Source organism: Rissa tridactyla, chromosome 1 (genome assembly GCF_028500815.1).
Source record: "Rissa tridactyla isolate bRisTri1 chromosome 1, bRisTri1.patW.cur.20221130, whole genome shotgun sequence".
Taxonomy (NCBI): Eukaryota; Metazoa; Chordata; class Aves; order Charadriiformes; family Laridae; genus Rissa; species Rissa tridactyla.
This window is the reverse complement of record NC_071466.1, coordinates 136,814,150-136,829,071: the sequence shown is the minus strand read 5'-3', so window position 1 is coordinate 136,829,071 and position 14,922 is coordinate 136,814,150. Positions and strand designations below refer to the sequence as shown.

The 14,922-nt window shown below is 40.4% G+C and overlaps 1 protein-coding gene across 3 annotated transcripts in view; it reads right to left on the bottom strand.

Annotated features, from left to right (window-relative positions):
* The window catches only part of FBLN1 (fibulin 1), an 84,453-nt gene that overhangs the window by 51,249 nt on the left and 18,282 nt on the right, over positions 1–14,922 (bottom strand). For all 3 annotated transcript variants that reach the window (XM_054222248.1, XM_054222239.1, XM_054222257.1), the window contains exons 3-5: positions 9,385–9,520; positions 3,174–3,345; positions 429–488 (exon numbers count right to left, since the gene is read on the bottom strand). In XM_054222248.1, the coding sequence (XP_054078223.1) occupies positions 429–488; positions 3,174–3,345; positions 9,385–9,520 (368 nt within the window). The remainder of the gene's footprint in view (positions 1–428; positions 489–3,173; positions 3,346–9,384; positions 9,521–14,922) is intronic.

The window sequence follows — 14,922 nt, the reverse complement described above, 5'->3', positions numbered from 1 at the left end:
TCTCAACAGAAAACAAGTTTCATTTCATATTTAATCACCCTGATCACCCCAAGAGGAGAATAAAAGAATGCACATATTTAATATAGGATCCCCATCTTCTGAAGAATCTGGAGTACTCCACGGGTTCAATGGGTAACACCTCTGAGGTATTACCCACTGGCAGTTAAATAGAAGTTAAATGTACAGTCTAAGCTTCAGTTGAGTACGACAAACTCCTCTATAGGAGACAATACCTCCCTTGTATTTAAGAACTATTGAGGCATCATATAATGGCCCATTATTTCTTAGAAAGGATCTTCATTCTGTTATTTTTACCCATAACTAGCCTAGGCAAAAGTTTTTGGCTAATCTCTAGATCTAAGTTTGCTTCGCTTTTATTGGAGGCAATCACAAAAGAGCTGGCTAACAGGACTAGTCACCTGACTTACCTCTGCAGCCATCATGCAGATAAGGATCTTCTTGGTCTAGTTCCTCCTTTGAAATTTCAACTAAAAAGAGGAGAGATAGGCATTAGAGGAGAAAGCACTTTTCTTCTCACAGTAAAAAGCTGCCTGCTTGCAATGGGACTCAGACCAGGGTTTTGGATAAACCAGGACAAAATTAAAGAGCATTATTTACATATTTTACAGCTATTTCATGCTTAAATTTGACATTCAAATGCACATGGCCATGGGGCAATTTCCATCTGACTGATTCAATATGAAAATCACACTGTGATCATAGATTACATATGGGCTGAGATTTTCAAATGCAGGTTCTTAACATTAGGCTTTTAAACAGAGCTTAACCTCATTTTCATAAGACATGTTGTTGAGGCATGCTTGGCTTCCACTGACTTTATAGTAGCTTGGGGTACTCCTAGTTTTAATGAAAATCAGATTAACCTCAGTTATTTATTTAGACTTCATTCCAAAAAGAACTCCACACCCAACTTTTGGGCATCTTCTTATGGCATTCTTTCAAATGTACTTCATATACCTTAACTTGCAGAGATTTGATCAGCGGTACTTCTGCTACATGCATGTGTCCTGAGAGTTCTTTCTCTCCACATGGAGGACATATAAAGGCTGAATATATACACTGCCTGAAGCCATTGCTTGCCCAAAGGACTAGCTAATGGACTTCCTCCAATCCCACCACAATCTCAAAACACTCTGGTTATTAAATAGGAAGCTTAGCCTTATTTCAGTGACCGTCCATAAGCCTATTCAACCGGTGGTCACTTACAAGCAAATAATACATCACAGATGGGAAAGCAAGTTTTTGTGCAATGGCACAAGGCTGGGTTGGTGCACTGAGTTCTAGGGGTACATGTTGGTCACACAGAAGCTAATGAAATCATTTTGCCCAAGCCTGGCCTGATTTTGTAGGTCTCTGGGGTCACAGTACCAGAGATTACTCTTTACGTGACTAAGAAAGCGCTACACAGGGAGTCAGCTTGCCTTACCCTCTGCAGCAGAATGCCTTGCTATTGCATAACACAAACACAGGGTGCTAGTCCAAGAAGCTGCCTCACGAAAGGGAGACTGATCTCCCCTTCACGACTAACACAGCTGTCTCTTCATGTTGCTTACCTTGCCTTTCTACAGGCAATTTTTATTGTCAATAGTGATATTTCATAGAATCATAGAATGTGTTGGGTTGGACTAGATGACATTTAAAGGTCATCTAGTCCAATCCCCCTGCAGTAAGCAGGGACATCTTCAACTAGATTAGGTTGCTCAGAGCCTCATCAAGCCTGGCCTTGAATGTCTCCAGGGATGGGGCCTCCACCACCTCTCTGGGCAACCTGTTCCAGTGTCTCACCACTCTGATTGTAAAGAACTTCTTCCTAATGCCTAATCTAAACCTACCCTGCCCTAGTTTAAAGCCATTGCCCCTCGTCCTATCGCTACATGCCCTTGCAAACAGCCCCTCCCCAGCTTTCTTGTAGGCCCCCTTCAGATACTGGAAGGCTGCTATAAGGTCTCCCCGGAGCCTTCTCTTCTCCGGGCTGAACAACCCCATATATGTATAATGGTTATTATGCGTGCCACTTGCCCACAAGGGTAAGTGGGGAAATACTGTATGCTGTGCTCACAATTCTGGATTTTCAGGTGTTGCTAGATTTCTCATGCCATGCACGAGCCTGCAAATTTTGCTATTAGCAGAGTGGTCTACATACAAAATATATACCAGTCCAGTCACTTCAGCCAGTGCTAATGGACAAGGGGAATTCCCCTGCTGAGACAGTGGTACGCGAAGAAACTGGCAGGGCATTTCTAAACATTACTTGGCTGACATAAGTTATTAGAAACAAGTCTGATAACACACTGGCTCATGCAGACCAATGCAAGCTCTTGTGGTGGGGTTTGGGTTTGAGTTTAAGTGATTCATTAGGATTAAGTCTCCCAAAGTCTGTCCATGGTGATCTGCAAGCCAGACTGCATGTTTTCAGTGCTCAACTGCCCGTGAAGGAGGCAACACTATACAGCGTGACTTTTCTGCAGTTTCAGGTCTGTCTGCTAAGTGAAAAAGTCAAAAAAATCCAACACCTGGATCTGTAAGGGTCAGCGTGTCCACAGTCATCCTCTTCAGCTCCATGGACTAGGTATGGAGAAGGGTGTCAGGAGCTGCTGCAATCTAGATTCACCTCTCTTCCAAAAATGTTGAAAGAAATGCAGATACCATGTTTCCCTGAAATGTTCCCAGACGGTCCAGGCATTTCAAACGCCCCCAGTTTGTGCGCATTTGCCTCTCACACAAAAGGCAACATTTGAATTCTGCAGAGCTAGCAGAGGCCATCTGGTTTTTAAATCTAATTAAAAGAATCAGTTTTCGATTTTCTTTTTAATTAAGAATTTATCAGTGGGCAAAATGCTATGAAACATTAATAGCTTATACTCAATTTCCAAGATCAGATCATTAGCGGCCAAAATAATCTGTCTTATAGTTAAGTTCTCACACCAGGAACTGAGTGACCACTTTCCAGCTCTTTTAGCCTTCTTTTGTGGTATACAACATATCAGCTATCACCAGCCAAAAAAAATGAGCTCCAAAACATGCATCATTATATTACTCAGAGGAGATCTCAAGTTAGAAGAATTCCAACAGAAACAATTTAAAGTACAGGCACTCCTTCTATCCCATATCATTTTGTGTCTCACTCTTTTATAACTGGCAACATAAATTACCTTGTTCCTTTTTAGGAGCATCATCGCTGATGGACACATCAATGCCTTCCTGACCCTTCACACAGCAATCTCTGAAGACAATTCCACACTGGTATCCTACCTTTGGGTTGGGTTCACAACTCTGTCCTTGAACTTGGGCAGCTTTTCCCAGCAAACAACAGTAACAACATACCTGTTAAAAAAAAAAGAAAAGAAAAAAAGAAAAAAAGGTCAAATCCTAACCCTGAACACTTCAATGCAAATTTTGTCAGTAGCGTCAATACTGTTATCTCACCTTGGCAAACTGATGAAATATTTTCTGCAAACTCCTTAAGAACTCATGTTTTTTTAAAGACATTTTAATCTGCAGTTGAGTTCAGTGAGCTCTGCATCTGACCTACATAGAGCCAAGCACAGAACCTGGATCCATTTCTCACAAATATTGTGTATGCGTGAATGCGTGCGCAGGGTGATGTGGAGAACCAGAATGGTCCACGTATGTATATGGAGTTTCACGGCTCTCATGCTGGGCTGCCTGCATAGCCCTGTTTCAAACACCAGCGAGCAGTGGGAACTCTTAACACCTCTGCTTCCCTTTTGTGTCCAGTTCAATTAAACTGGGACACGATCAATGAAGTCCATGACTCGGTTGATAAGTAACTGCCTACTCAACTTCCCAGCAAAAAATACCCCTCTCTGAACTAACAGACAAACAAGTGAATAAACATGATTCATCCAAGGTTAGTGTTAACAGGTCATAAAGAGAAGGTATTCTGCTCTGAAAAAGAGACTATAAAGTCAATCGCTATTTAAAACCATCACAGTCTGGACATGGCTTCCAGCAATGAAACATGATCCGCGTTTTCCAGACCTTCTGAACTACAGCCCCGGAATACACCACAGAAGCGAACACAGGACAAGTTAATCCCATGGAGGTTTCCTTTTAATTTCAAATTGAGGGGACACTATGATTTATTCCGTTTTCCTTTCTTGTGGTTAGAAAGCAGCGAAGATGTTTGGTTCTGTTGAGCTGGTGCCTGCCAATTGCTACTGTCATGTAAAAGCAGATTTAAGCTTTTATTGTTCATTTTGCTTGAAGAAAACAGCATGCGCCATTAAACAGAGCAGATGGAATATAAAATAACTAAACATTGAACTACATTTCTGTAATTTGGTGCTTTAAGCACCACACCTATTGAAAAGAAGGCAACTATTACATTTCTTTCACTACTGGGAGATGCATACCCCTGCCTATATTATAAGCTTTCCCTTATAAGGTATTCTTTATGTTTCTCTCTCCACACTGCAATGAAAGGTTCTTTTAAAACCTAGAGCAGCGTGGAAGTAAAATAATAAAATCCTTTTTCTTTGTTTCTTCAATCTCGTTTTACTTTATAGCATTTTGAAGTATGCAAGCATGATATTTTGTACTTTGTCTTTAAATACACAACTGAATCCTCTCCCTGCTGCAGAATGCTGTATGGCAGGAACTCTTCCCTCCTGGCCAGTGCTGGGGTGTTGTTTTCATGCCCACCATAATGTTAAGATACACGTTTTTCCTTATTAACTGCTGTTTGGTGGGATGGTTCCTCACTACCACCTTTTTTTTACGTGGCTCTCCAACTACTTCCATACAGTGGCGGATGCTCTGATTTCATCACTAGTATGTCTGTGATATTTCCATCTTTTCTGGCTTTTCTGGATCACTTTAGAAATCTCTTCCAAGAATTGCAACATTTCTGAATATTTATTCTGTCTAACACGTCTAACATTTTCCTGAGGCATCTTTCTCAAAGCTTTTAACATCTGTCTATAATTTTGTTAGATTTCCAATTTTCACAACCATAAACTACAAGACAGAAATGAAAACTGAGCTGAAGATTCATTGTTTGACTTAAGCTTGTGTATTTTTGATAACCAGACCTTATTTAAGTTACTGAAGACAGCTGATGCCTTGCCAAATTTTGTCATTATATACTTCTGGATATCCTCACTGGCTTCTACTGTTAGGCATGTGAATTGACTCAATCTGTTTCATTGTCTTGTCACACAATGCTCAAAATGGGAGTTACAGACTTTCTCTGGATTTTTTTTTTTTTTTAAAGAGCGATCATCAATCTTGCTGTTCTCGAAGTGTTGAATAACCTTATGTTCTTTATTTCTTCCAGGTTCAGCCAAAACTTGAAAGACCTCTGTCTCCCGCTAATGTGAATCTTCAAGTACAGAGCTTGCTAAGTCTTGCAATGCCTGTAAGAAACTGTATCTTCATTTAACATAATTGAATGCATTGAACCATTTGTTCCAACCTGTATTTATTCTACCTGTGCATGATGCATCCTGATTTAACATCTTGATAATAATTTATGTTGCTATACCACAGCCAAAATGATCCAGAGATGGAAAGTGTCAAATGTTTTCTTAACTGATATTTATGGTAAGTGGCTTTAAGATTGACCCTGGAAGATTCTGCACTGGCAGTCCTAAAGGCTAACATTTCCTGTTCAACTAAAGAAAAAAGATGGCGAAGCTGATGAATGGCCTTGTGCTCAGAGCACGCCAAGGACTCTCTAGACCTGCATACATCTCCACATACCTCACCTGTGAACTTGTAAAGTCACCTTTTCTTCCAGTTCTCCCACTGTGGAATGGTATAAGGCTAGTTTAACTCATGTTCACGGAGCACTCTGGCATTCTGAGACATAAAGCAGTATGTCATTACATCAATATCCTGGTAAGATTAATCTCAACATTTCCTTTTTCACGCTAATTTTTTCAGGGTTAGCCTATTCTGAAAGACTTTGATCCTTTAGTCTGGAGTGCAGTCTAGACTCCATATTAGTTCTTGATGTGTTTGTAGCCATTTTCCAAAGGTTGCCAGCTTCCCGGAAGCATGCTGCGATGACCATTCGCCCATTTGCTAGAACCATCGCTGCCCTCATGGATGGTACAACCTAATGATCGAGTTGTTATTACACACTTTCACTGCCTGGAAACCTTTGCTTCTTAAGTGATCCCAATAATAATCTCAAACATTTTTTCCTTCGCCTCTCCCCTGTTATTAGCAAAAGCCCATGCAGCTTCAAAGCCATGCCTTGATCTTTGCTTTTGGATAGAAAGTTGTGTCCTACTTGAAGTCCTATGATCCCCTGACTACTCTTATACCGTGCCTCCTCACAGAAAGGAATAAAGATGTAAGGAATAAAGGAATAAATCATTACATGTGAGAAAGTGTTGAAGATCTATCTTTGGTGTGATTAGGAAGCACCTGAAATTCCTTTAATCAATAAGCTCTCCTAATTAGTTAGATTTTATAATAGTTCTTTATTATTTATGCCTCCGTTTAAGTTACCGGATCTGGAAGGGTGAACCGTGTATTAACATTGCTTTTGTGTATCTGTCCACAAGAGGTCTCTCACTTGCTGAAATCCAGACTAACTAGCACAAGCTAGAAAAATTGACTGAAAAAAATACAAATAGCAGAATTTTTCTGAACTTTTGAAGATCTGAATAAAAATAAAGAATATTTCAACAGTTCAAAGCAACAAAACTTTGTGCTCACCTAATATACACAACCAAAGTATTCTTGAAAAAACTGGGGAGATAAGGCCGTATCTCGATCTTTGGAAAAAAAAAAGCACCTATGACAAATTTTGGGGAAAAAGTCCAAGCACCTTAAAGAAGACCAAATTTCTAGAAGCTGCACTCCTTTCTGCAGGGCTGTTGTGGTAGAAAGTTTAATAAAAGCATTTCAACGTCTCCTGTATCAGGAACAAATCTGGAAATTGATTACTGTCTTTTGACAAACATTTTAAAGATTAATGATTAATTTTGCATCCTTTTTTTCAAGGCAAGAAAATCTGTGCTTCCAAGAAAACAGAGGAGTAAAATTACGTTGATTATTACCTATGCCTATTGCCTTTAAGCGTAAAAGCTAAGGCAAGTGTTTTCAAAATATGCTCTTTTTATCTTCTTTCCAATCGCAAGTTTTGGATTCAGAAGCAAGATTAGCTGCCTCATTTGCTGCGAAGTGCTGTGATTAATCCTACTAATTGAATTACTAAATCATTCTTTCTGCTTCCTTGAAGGAGACAAAGAGGATCCAAAAGATTTCCCATGCTACCTAAGCTAAAATAAAATGAACCAACTTAGGCAAAATGAGATTCAAGCCCATGTGAGATGGGGCTGGTGTGAATGTAAAAGTTTACCACACCAGGAGAAAATTGCCAGATAAACTGTATGTCTCAAGGTCATCAGATTAAAAATGTATTCAACAAAAGAAATTATACTTGTTCACCGATATTAGATCATAAATCCTCTGTGTCCACCATGGATCAAAGAGGTTATCTACAAAGATACTCCTACAGGTACCTCAGTACAGTTATTAGGTGTAGGATATTTCTATGAGGGAGTGGAGGGGCAGAACGTGGCTCACAAAGATGAAATAACACTGACTGTGTTTATACCAGTAAATTAAACAGGGACAGAATATGCGGTCAGGCATTGTCCCGCAATCGTCTGTAATGTTTAAATATTAGCAAGCTCTAATGGCAACTAACATCCCTCAGACAATGCTGAAGCATATTTTGGGGTTAGCACAGGCCAGCGAGTGTTCCCAACTGCCTTCATGCACTGTGTTTTGCAGGGGAAAGACGTCAGTTGCGTGACATGAGCTGTGCTGAGCCATTTATTCTCAGGGCCAGAGATCAAGGCCCAGTCCACTTTGTTTAATGATACAGCTGTCACCATGAAAACCTGCCATCTTTGAAGAAATCTGGCCATTTTAAAAAACAACACCATTAACTCTTCTTCTTCCTCATACTGACAGGCGCACATAGGGAAACATCAGTCAATCGATGAGAAAGTGGGTTTCCTTGAACAGTTGCATTCTGTTTAAAAGGTGTCCCATGGCACGTGTTTAAAATAGCGCTGCTGTTATAAACCTGATGTCAGAGTACTCGCCATCTCGGTCCTTGTTCATCTGTTCACAGCCCTTCACAAAGTATTGACACAAAGGGCTAAATATTTTTTCACGCCACATCCAGATTGGGGTGGACATGCTTCTAATGCTACAGGCTGCAGAGAGGAATCTCCATGCCAAGAGAGGGCACACCCTGGACGTGGTCGAGAGGGAAGGTATGTCCCCTCTATGGAACATGCTCCACCGTGGGACAAAATCACGCTGCACATGCAGACAAGTTTGTGACAACCCAACAATGCCAGCCTCATCATCATGTTACCTTTCTTCTACTCACAGCGAGAACGTGGATCACTTCACAGCCCTGGCATCAGCAACATCCTACTGCCAGGAACGTGATCAAGCCAGCATTTTGAAGACATATAAAACCTGTGAGTCAGACATCGTCTGCCATCTTCTATATAGTAGATAGTTTTTTAACTCAATGAACTGGAGCATTCAGCATCTTTGAGCAACGGGAAGAATTAAAATCATTGTCACCTATTTTCATCACCACTGAAAGAAATCTGTAATAGGACCAGAGCCGTTCATGCCTGGGTCATGGTCAAGGTCATGATCTTACTGGTGGAACTTTCATCCAAAAGCACTCTGCGGACTGGTACGAATATGCTCCCTTTCAAGAAATGAGAGACAAAGGCAGTAATAAAGGTGGAGGGCAGGGCACAGATTAATTAAAGATGCCAACAACAGGCATTTTTATTCTAATATCAAATGCTATTATCACGAGCTTATAGACGTCTCCATTCAATTGTAAATCAAAGCCATGTTAACTAAGGACACATGCACAAGCTGGAATTATAAGTACACTGAGAGGATTAACTACAGTCCTATGTTTTTGGACCACCAATACTGAAAACCACTGAGTTTGACCTTAGGCCATGAGGGTATAATGAAAGCTAAAGTCTGAAACGCATCTGAGTTTCTCACCCATCCCTTCCGACGGCGTTGATGTCTTCTCTTCATGCCAAAGTAGTTTCCTAGCCAATTACCTGTTCAAGACTTCTTCACCCCTTTGCATTCTACCCTCTACCTCTGCTAAAATATAATGAGACAATCTGCTTCACTCAATGAGGAACTGTTTCTCTCAAAGAAGCACGAAGTGGCGAGCCTTAACAGAGACACGAGGTGTAGGTGGGAAAAAAACTGTCTGTGTGCAACAAACTGAGTACAGCAACCTTCAGGGTCAACCCTTAACACCAATCCAGACAGTCAATACCATTTCTTAAAAGATGAACAGGAATAGCTCTGATGGCTCACCTTGAAGTGTTCAGCTTCGCAGGTGGAATTTTCACCAATATTTGAGTCACACTCCTCACGCACATTGGCAAATTCAATCCCATCTGAACAGTACTGCTTCTCCAACTGGCTGCGGCAGCACTGTACCTGAGTCATGCTGACAAAAGGATGGAAGCAATAGAAGAATGTCATATGTGGGGCAAGAACAGATAATCCAAGTTTTGACAATTAGTACTTGTACTAGCGCCATGGAAAGAAGTTCCTGTGGGCACCCATTTTAGTTACACAGTAAAAAAATATTCTCTAGAAGTAGGCAGAATGTCTAGGTTTAATACAGTTTAACTACCTGTCTACCTTGTAGTCTGTCCTAACAATTTTTTTAAGCAAATGGCTAACTTCAACCACGTTTGCCACAGGGCCCAAGGTCTCCAGGACTTGCATTCTTGCATATTTTGCGACAGCTGGTGGCTGCAGAGAGGATGGCAAGAACCAAATCGGTGCTCTGACTGACGGAAGGGAGAAGCCAGTCCTGAGGCATTGTGAGAATCTGCAATCCCATGGCCAGCCTACCCTGGCAGGTACAGCATGTTGAAGGAAGCTCAGATTGTTGCTCTGTGGGACAACCAGAGATACGGGGAGAACTGAAGATACCAAGGAAAGTCACAGCGAGAAATAAGAGTGTATTGCAAGCAAGAGACAAAGAAAGACAAGGGAGAGAAGAGTATTACAGGGCAGGAAGATGCAGAGAGGAGACAGGATCAAAATCTGCGGGAAACTCAGCTTTGTTAGTTCCACTGCTCATAAAATAATTCTGTTTTATCTCTGTTTCAGTGAATAAATTTAAAACTCCTTCCCATGGGGGGAAAAAAAAAAAAAAAATCTGTGAAAGGAGGCTTTAAAATACTCCATTCCTGTTGCTACTGTCGCTTGCATGCAAAGCCCACTGAAGAGGGTATCTCCCCTCTCTCCACTGTTTCTACATGCAGCTCTGCCTTGTTGGGTAGCATTGTGGGCGGAGCTTGCAGTTTAAGGCTCTTCCACAACTACCACCTGTAAGAGACACTGGGAAACAGAGGGAAAAAAGTTCAAGAGTAACAAATCAGATTGCACATACAAGGATGTAAACATATCCATGTGTTTTGCGATAATTTCACTAGGAATAATGTTACCCAAGTTGCTAGGGCGAAAGGAAACTATCCCAAAAGCAATCCAAGCTGATAAAGTCTATTTATAGTATAACAGGCGCACCTAAAAGGCATAGACCAATATATTAGAGCCCTATGAAATGCACAGAAAAAACCCTATAAATGCGTTTTTATACCCATCACCACAGGAAATCTTACGCATCTTACACACCAATAATATTGAACACATTCTCTTTGCTCTTAAGAGTATTCACCTATGTTTTTTCCTCAACTCCAGTTCTTTGAACTGATGACTCAAATCTTTTCAAAGTTTACCTAGAAATACATAAAAATACGCAAAGATACTCAGCAAACCCATACCCTTTACTCTTAAAAATCCTTTATTTACACTGTTGGATATTTTGCAAGTATAAGGAAGAGGGGTGGGTTAGTTGCACTCCTGAGCTACAGGCGTCTCCTGCTGCCATCTGAGATAAGTGGATTCCCATGCATCACCTCCGGAGGAGCTTCCCTGCTCTCGATGACCATAGGATGAGCTTTCAGCTCCCAGGCAGCGTGAGGGACTCCCTCAGCTTTAAGGCCAGGCCATCCAGTCCAGCCCACTAAAAGCAGGGGACACTTGGGTACCGGGCTGAGATTCTGTGCGTATTGGCGAGGCAAGGCTGTCAAGCTACACTCCTGAAGATTCTCAATTCTTATTTACTGGATTTTGTAATGGTCTGACTGTGCAGTTTACACTTGGACAAAAACAGCCATGGGATTTCAATGCATAGGAACAAAACCCAGGTACATTCATGAACAGATTATTCAAAAATAGACTCTAAAGTCATAGCAAGAAGTTAAGCCCAGGACAGTAACTTTATTCGGCTGAATATTTGAAGTTTTTGATATTTGAGTCAGTTCCAGTTTGGAAGAATACGTAGCTTTTTTGTTGCTGAAATTCGCTCTGAAGCAGAATTTCCATTCCCTGCCCAGCTCTGGGGTGGTCTGACTGTCAGGACTTTGGAAGCCTGTAAAACCTGAACGTCAAGCCCAAGTGTGTGGGAGTTGAGACTTTCCAGCTCCTTTAGCCCTCCATGTCCTGCGGAGGAGCTAGATATGTTAGCCACAGACAAACAAACAAACAACAGCAGTCTTTCAGTAAATCTGTTTGATTTCCAGTGTGGCTTTTTTTTTTTTTTTTTTGCAAATACAAGTCATGTCTTTGAAATCTCTGACAAATTGGCAATTTCAACCAAAACAAAAAAGTTTCTTAAAATGTTTCTCACAGCTGTATTCATAAGTCATGTGGGCCACCCCAACTGTAATAAGGAATTAAACGTCAATTGAATACTAGATTAAAATACCATTTGTTCATTCTCAGAACAACAACAATAAAATCACACTTCATTGCCCAAATCCTACAGTGAAGTTGCACTGGTAGCAAATACCGCTTGAGCCTGTAAACACCGGTGCGGCTGTGGCAGAGGTAGAAATCCTTGAAAGATGGTGGAGAAAAATGGTAGAAAAATCCACACAGTACTGGTCTTCCAGCTGCAGCTTAGCCTGCCCAGCTGACCATCAAAACTTTTCCCTTTGCACACCAGCCCACATGCTGACGGTCGCTAGAACATCCCACCTCAAACTCCTCAGACTCCAAGACTTTGGAGATGAAGAGTATCTCTCCCTGCCTTTGCTAAGTTATGCATGTCTCCCTGGCTCAGACTCCAATACATTCCCACTCTCTACTTCATAGCAGAGTAAAGGAGCCATCTCTAATGGCTCATAAGCCAGCTAGAGTTGTCTCTTCGCATAAAACCTTTCAACTCTTCCTGTGTAGCATTCCTATTAACTTCATTTCTACGGACAGCTTACAAAAGAGAGAAAGTAGAGGAGTACTTTCCTGTGGTTTTTTGTTTTGTTTTGTTTTTTTTTTTTTTAATTACTCCTAGTAATTAAAAAGCCATATTCTTCCTTATCTGTCACATTCTGATTTTCAGTTAAAACAGTGCAACAGAAGTTTATTGAATAGGTATTTACAATTTGACTGAAATCTTATAACACTAAATACAGAATCTCTAGGAGCATAAGGCCTCATAACTGAAGTTCACTTGGATATTTTGGGTAAAATCATACATTTTCTGGTTTCTCTGAAAGTAGTTTTATTCATGGCTCACTAGTGAACAGAAATCACTCAGACATTTAAAAAAAACCTTATTCTTTGTTGCACATGCTGGTCTAAAAATGAAAGTTATTTCATTACTACGTAATTTGATTGTAAATCAAGTTAAGAAATCATGGTTTATATTCTCACTTTTACTTTCTGTTAAAATTTAACCAATGTTTTCATGGAATAAATTTCCAGCTGAAAAGCTACACGTCCATTTACCTCCATAATCCTTTCACATTTATTATTCCCCTTCCCAGACAATACACTCCTAAACCAGCACAGATTTCATAATTACCAATTTTTCATTTCTTTCCATAAAAGCATTAACATTTAACTTTGCTCTGAAAACAGTGTATTTGTTGTCAGCCTAATTTCATTACCCTCTGCCTCTCTCTTTCTGCTTATTAGCCTGTCTTCAAACTATGTCAGTGCTATTCATGAGCACAGCAGAAGACTTTTTCGCAAAAAATACTAAAATTAAAAAGTGGATGATTCCACTTCAGAATTATTTTGCAAAAAAGAAGCTGGGCCTTCCACCCTTAGTCCTTTCAGTTTGCAGTTTAACATGCAACAGAAATGAACTTAGGAAAATTAAGAGCAAGATCTGGTATTATGAGTGACACAATATGACAATATGAAAATAATAAAGCGTGCCTCAACAATGAAAAACATGTATTTGAATGAGCATTATAAATTAGCAAGGGACTCAAGTAAAAACAATTGATTCAAACCTCAAAATTAATCAGCTGCAATCCATAAACAACTTTGTTGTTTACTTAAAAAAAAAATTTCTTGAAGGTCAAGAGTAAAATTATATTGAGATCATATATTATGTAGAGGAACAATACTGATAACATTGTGGCAGAGAAAGAACTGAGTTTGACAATATTCACAAAGCGAAGTAAGCAAGTTATCCTAAATGAGTGGCAATAAAACCCTGACAACATAGCAGACTGTTCTTCTGTCCCTCTGACTGGGAAGCCAAAAATCTTAAGTGACTGTGAGGCACATTTAGCGGGCTGCAGAGAAGAGATAATAATTAATAAAGACAACTTCTCCAAAAATAACTTTAAACAGCTTTTTCACACAGAAAACTGTCACAACTTCGATGTCCAAAATCTCAGGCTCTTCCAGACTTACAATGGCATAAATCAATAAACATCTATCAGCAGTTAAGCATCTGGTGCCTATCACTCCACACACTCTTGTCTTATTACTTCCTTGTGTTCCCTCCTGAATCTGTATCCAAGTGCTGCCACTTGTCTCTGCTTGGGAACACAGATCATCTTTTTGTTCTGTTTTTGCACAGCACCTAGCAGAGCGTTCTGTAGCTTCTTCTTTTATGCATTTTTGCAACACTAATAATAAATAATGTTATTTCCAATGCAGCTCCAGAAAGACTTTACACAGTGCTAAAGGCATGCAGTTCTCATATGGAGATACGCTGCTTCTGGCCCAGGAATTAAGTTCACTTGCTAAGAGCTCTGGGCAGGGGAAACTCTTCATTTTGAATGGAAGAAGATTTACTGGGCAGGTTGAGTTCCAAAAATAAACAGCAGCTGTTTCCAGCTGCTGTGAGTTTAACTGCATCACAAGAAAATGGATGAATGGGCAAAAAGCTGCTGTTATGACAGCCAAAGATATTATTCATTAAAATGCTACGCTTGTATTTACTGAGTCATGAAGACACAGAGAAAAATACTGTCATTGTCCTGAGTGATAATATAAAATCCCACTTATTTGTGGGACAAGCAACCACAATAAGAGATTGCAGAAGTGACTGGAGGTTGAGCCAGGAGCCTTGTTTCAACTTAAACGCAACTGAGTAACAGTAGCCAGATAGACTTTCCAAATTCATGTGAACTTCAGACAGAGGGCTGGCTCACCTGTGGAGCAGGACAAAAAAGCGAGCACATCTGTAACATATTCAGCATATTTTTGCCAAGAAAGGTTGGACCAGATGATCCTTGAGGTCCCTTCCAACCTGGTATTCTATGATTCTACGACAAGTGATGCTCACGCAGATGGCAAGTCCCTCAAGAACCACAAGAGACTTTGGGGGAAGGATCCCCCAAAGAGGGGATGTTGAAACCCATAACTGTCAGCTTGTTTCTAGGACGCACAATACATATGAGAATGTCAGTGCTTGCATGGAAGCCCTTCTTGATTACCATGAATGTGCTTTAAATGGTTGGGAAGAGGCCAAGGGGGTGCAATTCTAATTCAATAAGGCAGCTTGTTTCTCACATGAACAAAAGAAAAGCA